Consider the following 10,514-nt stretch of genomic DNA (forward strand, 5'->3'; position numbering starts at 1 on the left):
GTTAAGGACAGCAAGAGCGTAGGAACACCACCACCTCAAAGTTGTCGTCCAAGCCTCACACCATCGTGACTTGGAAATATACTGTTGTTTCTTCACCATCTCTGGGTCAAAATCCTGCAAAGCCCACATCACTTCAATGAATTACAAAAATGTTTTAAGCCAATTTCCAACTCATTCCTAGTCATTTATTTTTTATTCTTTCATGAAACAGACCAGTACTTGTTGCATGTCCCTAACTGATCTTTAGAAAATGGTGCATGAACAACCTTCTTGAATTGTTGCAGCCCATATTGTGAAAATGCTTCCACGGTACTGTTCTGTGGAAATCCAGAATTTGGTCCCAACGACAATGTAGGAGCGGTGATATGTTTCAGGATCTAGTCAGAGAGCTGTGAAGTGAAGGGTAACCTGGAGATGGCAATGTCCCTCAGCACCTGCTGCCCTTTTCATGATGATTGCGTGTGGGAGCTGCTGTTATCAGTTCAGACAGCATTTTATCAAATATATTTATCGCATTTTTAACTAGCAGGCACCTCATGAGTTTGTTTCATTCATATCTTGAAATCCTTAATTTCTACGTCTCTTCAGAATGACTTAATTACAGCTAGGGTGTTAAAAGTTTGCTTTGAAAATTTTACTTTTCAAATAGTCTGACATGCTAAAGGTTTGTTTTATGCAAACCAAGTGCGGGTTTGGAGGAACTAGATGTGTGATTGGGCCAGAAGATGTTGCTCGGTGTATTTCACTAGCATCTAAATTATCTTCGCTCCTTACCCAAGAGCATTTATTGTTCCTTTATGATTTCTTGCATCAGCTTCTACAAAGAATGCAACAGAATTAGTGAAGCACCAACATAAAATAAAGAATCCATCACCATAGTATGCCATTTTTAAAGATGCTGCTGGTCATCAATCAAAATAAGCCCTCTCCACCCTTCCCTACAATTTTCTTTCTTCTGGTTGGCCTAATATCTTCCTTCCTAGATTATTTTGTCTGGTTTCTAGATCACTAATTGAACTGCTGCAGAAAAGTTCGAGATTGGTGCATGAACAAACCAAGGGATTATGGGAAACCAGTTGGTGAGATCATCAAACTTAACTGCCTGCTTTCTCAGGCTGGGGTCCGGCGTCCATCTGCGATAAAGAATATGACATGTTTAATGAAGCACAATATTCTTCAAAACACCTATACCAGGCAAGTAAATCATTATCCCTTTACCTAAACGAAATCGCTTACAAAGGCTTCATAATTCTCTATTGTGGACTTTGCTTAAACATGACACCAAGAGATGAAGGATGTATTTACCCAGTACATTTTTTTTCTTTGCATATTTAGGGCTCTGTTCTCAAAAATATTGCCTGTAATTTTACTCCTCTTTCACACATCAGCTTTATTGGGTTGCAATTAAGTTATATAAGAGGTGTGTTAGTTTTACATTAGAATAAAGTTCCTCTGTAGAAATTAATTATTTTCTTTTTTCTTGTTCCATCTAAAAACATAAAATAATTAAATGTCTCAATCAAGCCAGAATGTTTGGACAGCTGTGGAAAACAACTTACTGCTATTGGTTTAGAGAATTTGAACCCAGGCCATCCCTGAGTTATAAATGCCTGATTTATGGATACCCATACATATGAACGAGCTCACATAATAGTAAATTTAAAAATCCGATAAATGTATATATGTTTGTTCCTACGACTGCAGAATTAGTTTCCCCTCTCTCCATTTTAGTAATTGTTCATTCTTATCTGTCTTATGTGCTTATATGCCATTCATTATAATGCAAAGGAGAGTATGGTTACAATATCGAGTGTTTTTTTGTTAATTTTTCAACTTATGGGACAAAATTGACAGGGACCCCACAGGGGAATATTGGTACCCCCCCCATCCTTCTTTCCACAATATCCCAACTTCTAGCATCCCAAATGCTGATGGTGTTCCTCAAGTTTGTCTTCCAAAATCATGCTTTCACACACCCAGCCGCCTTGTACGTTCTCTGCCATTTGCCCTTGAGCATGATCATACACTTCCCACTAAGAGTTAAAAATTGATCCTGGTTTTTTTTGTTTTAGCCTCTAGACATTAAGCAAGGAAATTCATTGCAGACATTTGATTTTTAATTTCATAAGTAAAAAACGTTTCTAAATAACTGATAGTTTTCGCAATATCTAGTGCAAAATATTGAGTTGAGCATTTCAAAGAGCTGGAAAAGTAAAATTGGATATCGTGGATTATGAGGAATAACAAGGAAATTTAATGAAAAAAAAGTAGAATTTGTGTTAGCACAGGCAATCAAAATAATAAAGTTTGCACTTTGGCATTAAATAGCACAGAGAATGCTCCATCAGGTGGAGTTGGAGTGTAAGGTTGTAAGTTCCAACTTAATCAGAATTATCTACAAAATTTATTTCCCTGTCCCTTCAATTATCTGTATTTCCTTTGAAAATTAATAAAAGAACAGTGGATAAGTAAATTAACTCTTTACTGCCAGAATTTTAAAATCTGTTTTACCCTTTTCATTACTCTTGTCTAGAAATCTTTCATCGGAAAATCAAATTATTTGCAATACATATTACTTAACTATTACTGTTTAAATTTGGGAGGGTAATAGGGCAATGTTTTGATAGATCTATTTTGATAACAGAGACCTCGCTCCATCTGACTTATTTATGTATGATAGTTTCTCATTTGTTAAGGATACTTAAGTAAAGAAGTCATTCTTCCATATCACAAATTATGTCACTGTACAGTAAAGGATTCAGAGGCAGACAGACTCTCCAGTACGATGATATAAAACAAAAATTTTAAATGTTCAATAGTCAATTCACGAAATGAATAACATTTTATTCTACTTACTTACCAATCACAATAATCTTGTGTAAGAAAACCTGTTCGGAATAACTGCCTCAGAGAATTTTCAGAAGTGCTAATTTACAATAAAGAAAAGTGGAAATAGTGGACTACCTGTTTGAACCACTGCAGTTATTCAATAACACTGCTAACTGGTGAATATTAGTACTTTGAGGTATTGATAATGAAGCAATAGTGAAAATGTGGTCTTGAGTGATAGTTTTCCAACACACCTGCTCTTTTTGTGCTTATAGATGGTGGAGGTATAGTGTTTAGACTTAGACAGGGATACAGTGTGGAACCAGGCCTTTCAGCCCGCCGAGTCGACGCCGACCAGCAATCACCTCATACACTAACAAATCCTACACACTAGGGACAATTTTGCAACTTACCGAAGCCAATTAACCCACAAACCTGGACGTCTTTAGAATGTGGGAGGAAACCGGAGCACCTGGAGAAATCCTACGTGATCACATGGAGAACATACAGACTCCGTAAAGGCAGCACCCATAGATTGGATTGAACCCGGGTCTCTGGCACTGTGAGGCAGCAATTCTACTGTTGCGGCACTATACTGCCCCTTTATGCAGAGCTGCAGTGGTTTTGTAGATAAAATATACTACTGATGCATTCAAGAAGACGGCATTGGCTTGGATGATGTCAAACCTCTTAAATAACATTGGCACTAACAATATTAACATGGAGACAAGTGGATAGTTCTCCATCGGCCACATAAATTCTGCCTATACATGCTTTGTGGAGTCTGAGAGCCAATCACTGCAGAATACACAGCTTCAGATTGATACTGGTGCCAAAGCATAGCGATCTGTCTGTAGTAATGCACGTACTCCAGGACTAGAAGTATGCAGAGAAAAAAAGCCACATTTTGATAAACAGCAAATGGAAATGAATACTTTAATTATTAATGAAGCTTAACCTTAAAAATTCTGATTAAAGAACATTTTTGAAAATTATTGGATTCTGGGTGCTACCATAAGGAATTCTGGCAGTGGTGTTTTAGGACTCATGTAAATGGTCTAAATTATTGGCATTCTTTCTTGTACTAGGCATGAGGACCAAACAGTTAAATGCTGCTTTAACATTAAGGGTAATTGTAATTGTTTCACCTGGAATTCAGTTTGTATGTATGTTTGGATCAATCTGTATCGATATCAGGTGTCATGTTTGTGATGAAACCCAATGAACAGGGTGTCAATATGTGCCACCCAATGACAACTCTTTCCATCACTGCTGATAATTAGGAGTAAGATGATGTGACCATTCTCTTTATAGTCAGGACATACCAGTGAAACTTTCAACCAACTTTGGTATAAGACGTACTAGTATCTGCACTAGAATAGCATAGCTAAAGAGGCAGGTCGTTTTGGAGGATAATCCTTGGAGAACAAAAGTTTCGTGTCAGGCTCCAACTCTTTTGTTCTATCTACTGCACCAAATTACTTCTTGATGTCTTTGAATTAAATTGAATTGAATTGACTGAAGACTAGCGCTTGTTAGGGAAGACCATTGGAAAATATGGACAGGAGAATTTGATTTGATTCACAGTAGATTCCGAGTCAGTATCTCATTTCCTTACCTGTAGTGACATCCAGTGGTCCATTTCAGAAATGCATTGTTCCAGGTGTGGTGTTTTCTTTTACAGATGCTATGAGCGTAAGTCATGAAAACAACCTTGAAATCTTCAAAACTACCATGCTTGATCAAAAAAGGATGCAAAACTATGAAGCTTATATTTTGTTCTGCATTGTTAGGATAATGAGGGAATTAAAAGATATAGGTAGGAAAATGAAGTAGAAGTGGAAGATCAGTCTTGATCTTGATTGTTGATAGAGCAGGCTTGAATGGCCATATGCTCTATTTCTGCTCCTATTACCTGTTCTGAAGGACCAATGCTTATGGTTGACAGCGGATTTCCCATATTTAGACATTCAGCAGTGGCTTTGATTTTGCAGTACAGGGTGATTTTGGTGTGAGTGGATCTTGATTGTGCTGCATTAATCACCTGATTAATTATAATCTGTATGGAGACAAATCTCAGAGGGATATTCCTTTAAGAATTATATAAAATACTTTATTTTGCAATCTCTCTTTTCACCAGTGGCTACGTGTTCTGTTGAATGTTTCCTGCATTTTCTGTTTTTATTTCAAATTTTCTGCATCTGGGCCATTCTTGGTCACATGTGTGGCCAAAAATGTGCAAAATTGTGGAATACATCTCTTCTAATTCTGAAAGCATTACAGGTATATTGTTTTGTACTGTACATATGACTTATATATGTCAAAGTTTATCAAGTGACATTTTTATATGTGAGGTGACACACGCGACCCGTTATATTTGACTTCTGACCCTAAACAAAATTGTCAGCATAACATATAAAAATTTCACTTGATAAACTTCGACACATATACGTCATATATACAGTACAAAACAATATACCTGTAATGCTTTCAGAATTAGAAGAGATGTATTCTCAGTGTTCTTTAATTTTCTCTCTTTATTTCCTGATATTTAGACATTATTTTTATCCTTGCTGCTGCACCTTTTATTCCATGCTTTTAATATTGAAGAAATGTCTGTTTAATACAGGGTGTTTAAATATCTTTTGAAAATCCATATACATCACATCAACCATATGTCCCTCATCTACCCCCTATTACCTCAAATTTCCCTTTAACAAATCTATGCTTGCTTTTGCTAATCAATCCATACTTGTGAAAATCATTGCAGGTTTTGCCCTTGCTTATCTTTATTGTATAAATTTAAAATCACAGAGGTTAAGCTGATTAACTTTTGGTTGGTAGGTTTATCCTTATACTCTTTTTCTGCAATCTTTAGGCACCATTTTACTTATCCTCCCTCTTAGTCAACTCAATGATGTCTTACTCTGGTGGATTCTGTGTAGTTAATGAGGCCAATACGGAAATTGCAGTTTGAGCAGAAGGTACATGGGAGGGTAGTTTGTGAGGTCGTGCACAACTTCTGATACCTGCACGAGGCTTCTGTATGTTCCTGCTGCATAGCCTTGATGTTCTAAATATAATTCTGAAACTCCTCCACCTTGGGCCAGAGCTTCCTCAGAATCGGTGGGGATATTGCACTTCTTCAAGGAAGTTTTGAGCACACTCTAGAAGTTTTTTCTCTGCTGCTAATGTTCTGACTTGACAGAGATTTTGGGCATGTGAATATGTGGCAAGCCCTATGAAACTGATGGAAAGTAACTGGGGCCTCAACTCTGAGGATCTTGGCCTGGAAGAGCTTTCACAGAGCCATGAGATATCTACTGTAGGTAATTCAGAAGCATAAACAAGAGCAAAATTCACTACTGCAAGGAGACCCTCTGTTTTAAGCAACAGCCAAGATCTTGATGATGAACTGCCCTTTTTGTCAATCAACCAAAGACATTAAAAATGATGGAGAATTTCATTTTCAATTTCTGCCTTCACAAAGAAATGTCCCTCAAGAAGTTGGAAATGGTCAGCATTTTCCTTGTTTTCATATATCCCTGTCCATTCAGATGTTTGCAGGATTATGGCCAATGCGTCTGTGATTTACAATATAAGGTGTATTCCATCAGGACTGAGCTATTTATCATCTTTGATTTCAATGAACTGTTGTACTACCTTCTTATCAATTTTTAACCCATCCACATTTCCAGTATCATCTGCGGGAAGATATTAAAGAACTGATTCAGTTCAGTCAAGATAATTATGAAGCAGTTCATTCAGGGAGGGCAAACAAAAGAATTCACAATAAATATGATAACACCAAGAAGACCAGAGTTCAGTTCTAAAATTCCCCAAATATAGAAGGATGGACAGATGGCAGTCAAATTGGACTTTTGCCTTTTTGAACCAAGGATAAAATACAAGAGCAGAGATGTAATGCTAAGATTGTATAAAACACCAGCTAGTACTAAACGCTACTTGAAGGATGAGATGGCACTAGAGAGCACGCTGAGAAACTTCACAATGTTGTCTGGGCCAGTGATCTCAAGTTATGAGGAGAGACTTGTTAGTTTGAGGGGTTTGTTTTTAAATTATGAGTGGCCCAGATAAGGTGAGGATTAAGGACCTTTATCATTTGATATTGAACTAACTAGAGAGCATAGATTTAAATTAATTGGTGAAAGGATTAAAGTGAATCAGAGATTTCCTTTCATTCAAAGAGTAGTGGGGGTCTGGAAGTCATGGCTTGAAAGGATGGTAAAGGCAGAAGGTCTAATCTCAGTTTTTTTGCACTTGGATCCTTAACATATGTACAGGGATATGACTATGTGACTATGACTGATTATGATTCCTGACTATGTACAGGGATATGAAGTGGGAATAATCTAAATATATTTCTTGGCCAGCATGGACTCAGTGGGCTGAATGCTCTTTCCGTGCCATAAATTTGCATGGAGCAATATCGCTTCCAAAAGCAATTTGTTCCAAATACAAGAAATGCAATCAGAATTTTAGAGAATAAAAATGTAACGATTTATAATAATAATATATTCCTTTATTTGTCCCACACCAGGGAAATTTGCAAATTTAAGGCAACTCTGTCAGGATCGGGGAAATTATGCAAAGTCAGATGATGTGTGTTTCTTTTGGTGTCCTCCAGTTGAATAACTACCCACCAACATTTACTATCTAAGCTCACCCACCAAAATTAGTTAAGCAGATATTGAAGTAGATTATAAGTATCTGTAAAATTGTACATAGTCAAAAATAAAAAGCATCTTTGGGAAAGGGGAACTTAATCAAATACAAGCATTTAAAACTTATGAAAATATCTGGAAATAGGTTCAGAATTGTGTATATGGTAATCATTTAAGTATTGAAATACATAAACCATTCATAATGTATTTTTACATTTTGTTTCCTAGTATTTGAAGTGAAGGCCACAAAAGATATTGAAGACTATTATGAGAAGACGAAAAGGTCTGTAGATGGAACTCCTACTGGTGATTATTACGAGAAGGCAAAGAGAGATCTCAGTGATGAGAAAGAGGAATATGAAGATGATGACGATGATGATGAAGATACTGATAATTATTATGGTGAACCAAATGGTAAAGTTAAACGACAGGTGCAAAGAATTAAAAAAGCAGTGGACGAAGAAAGAGAGAAAAGAGAATATGAATATTATTCTCGTGGGAAATTTGCCAGGGATATTGATGACTATGTGCGTTAGTTAGAATTAGAGTTCCAATTCTTTGTCAAATGTTCAAAACTTAAATTTGTCAAGAGCACCTATCTAAAAGTTGCAAGAGTAAATAAAGACTTCTACATGTCTCCATTTGCTTTTGTTCGTAATACAGTTTACATTTAAAAAAATTAAGCTTCATGTTTGTTTAACTATGATCACAATAATTGCAGAGTTCATTTTGGTTTGGGTTTTCTTTAAACATCGATGTTATTGAGGTGTAAATTTCAAGGCATTGTGTTAAATCAACAAAAAACCCTTTCAACTGATACTCAGTTTTTATGAATTCAAGAAGATTTATAGTCAGAGGGTTTTGAGGCTCTGAAAGCCAACTGAAATTTCCATTTGAGAAAAGAGGATTGATTCTGGAGTACTGCTATGCACTTGGGTAAGCTTCCTTTATTATGTACTGTTGTTGTTGATCGTCCTTCAGGTGCGAAGATGACCATGACTTTACTTTCAATCTTATTATTTCGACCGCTGATTGGGATCCCCGCCAGCCGCGGTATGCTGACCGAGGTTGAAGTCATGACTTGCCTTGGAGGGGGAGTTGCGCAGATCGTCGTCACTCTCTCGTCCTGGCCTATCGGGCCCCAGCAACAAGACATAGTCGAGACGGCTGGGGACAGGTCGGGATGCAGTGGATGGTCAGAAGTGTCCTGCGTATCTCACTCTGCCCTGTTTGCGCTCCACGACGCTTTGCTGGGATCGTCTTTCTGCCCGTTGAACCTTCTGGTGGCTTCCTCCGCGCAATCCACCGAACCCAGGCTTTACATGCTAGGTAGACAAGCTCCAAGCCCCTGGAACCAACGACTTGCTGACTGCACATGTGGCATGCACACAAGACAGTGGAGACATCGTGGGGGCAGGGGTAGTCCTGCGGCTGAAACCACGGCTTGGGGGGACAGTCGAGACCGGGGCAGTTCTCTCCGGGATGTGGTCCGCAGCCCCACGGGCAGGGAGCGCCGTCCGCCAGCTGCTGCTGCTCCTCAGGCCCTGGGTACAGGCCTCGAGTCTCCCCGGGGCGCCGGCGAGGCTTCTGTCCCGGCCCGGGAGAACCGGCCTCCAGTCGCCTCCAACCTGGTCGTGCTGCCCCCGGGAGGCAGGGTCGTCCTGGCCCTGCCCACCCGCGTTGTACGAGGGGTGGCGGCCGTGGCAGTGCGGCGGGGCAAAGGCAGCCGCCGCCGGAGGCCCGCGGTAAAATGGTGGCGCCCACTCCATGGCCGACTCGCCGCCATGTACTGATTTCTGTAGGGAAGATATCTATAGGTAAAAATATTGTACAAACCTATGTGTATGTACATGGCAATTCTACAGTCTTCCACACTCAGTGCGGAGTCACATTTGTAAGCTGCAGGAATCAGTTTTAATATATTGCAAATCTGATACAATGATCTATGCTTCTTGCAAATTTTAGCAATCTGATGGCAGACAGTGGAATCACCTCTCCATTCCTGATAATATTCATGAACTGAATTGCCCAAAGTTGCAGGAACCAATTACTTTTTGCACCTGTAGTGATCAAGTGCAGTCAAGAATCACTGATTGCATCATGGTTTGGCATGGCAATCCCAATGCACAGGAATGCAAGAGGCTGAAGAGAGTGGTGGACTCAGCCTGGTCCTTCAAGGGCACTGCCCTCCCCACCATTGACGGCTTCTACAAGAGGCGTTTCCTCAAAAAGGTGCCATCTAACGACAATGATCCCACTAACAGGGTAAGGCCCCTTTCTTGCTGCTGCTGTTAGGCAGGAGACACAGACGCCTTAAGTCCCACATCACCAGGTTCAAGACATACTTTCCTGCAACTATCCGGTTCCTGAACTGACCTGCAAAACTAATATCATTGACAATCCATTTCAGCAGCTATCTTGTTTTGATAAGCAATCTAAGAACAAAGAACTAATAATGATCGCTGACAAAAATTAACTTGTTGAGAACCACATCACAGTCATCCAGCGCAGAAACAGGTCCTTCACCCCAACTTGCCCAGGCTGACCAACATGCCCCATCTACACTAGTCCTACCTGTCTGCATTTGGCCCATATCCCTCTAAACCTATCCATGTACCCATCTAAATGATTCTTAAACATTGCGATAGAATGTGCCTCAACTACCTCCTCTGGCAGCTTGTTCCATACATCTAGCACACTTTGTGTAAAAAAGTTACCCCTCAGGTTCCTATTAAATCTTTCCCCACTCACCTGAAACCTATGTCCTCTGGTTCTTGATTCCCCTTCTCTGGGCAAACGACTCCGTGCGTTTACCCGATCTATTTCTCTCATGATTTTACACAGCTCTATAAGATCACCTGTCATCCTCTTGTGCTCCAAGGAATAAAATCCTAGCCTGCTCAACTCTCTGTAGCTAAGGCCCTTGTGTCCTAGCATCATCCTCGTAAATCTTCTCTGCACCCTTTCCAGATTGACATCTTTCCGAACATATAGTGACCA

At 39.4% G+C, this 10,514-nt stretch overlaps 1 protein-coding gene across 1 annotated transcript in view; it reads left to right on the forward strand.

Annotated features, from left to right (window-relative positions):
* Nucleotides 1-8,141, forward strand: part of mtmr4 (myotubularin related protein 4) — a 130,292-nt gene extending 122,151 nt beyond the window's left edge. The window contains 1 exon segment of the mRNA XM_078422457.1: nt 7,743-8,141. Within this exon segment, the coding sequence (XP_078278583.1) occupies nt 7,743-8,050 (308 nt within the window). The 3' untranslated portion in view covers nt 8,051-8,141.
* Nucleotides 8,142-10,514: the final 2,373 nt, after the last annotated feature.

The sequence above is a fragment of the Rhinoraja longicauda genome, chromosome 26 (genome assembly GCF_053455715.1).
Source record: "Rhinoraja longicauda isolate Sanriku21f chromosome 26, sRhiLon1.1, whole genome shotgun sequence".
NCBI lineage: Eukaryota > Metazoa > Chordata > Chondrichthyes > Rajiformes > Arhynchobatidae > Rhinoraja > Rhinoraja longicauda.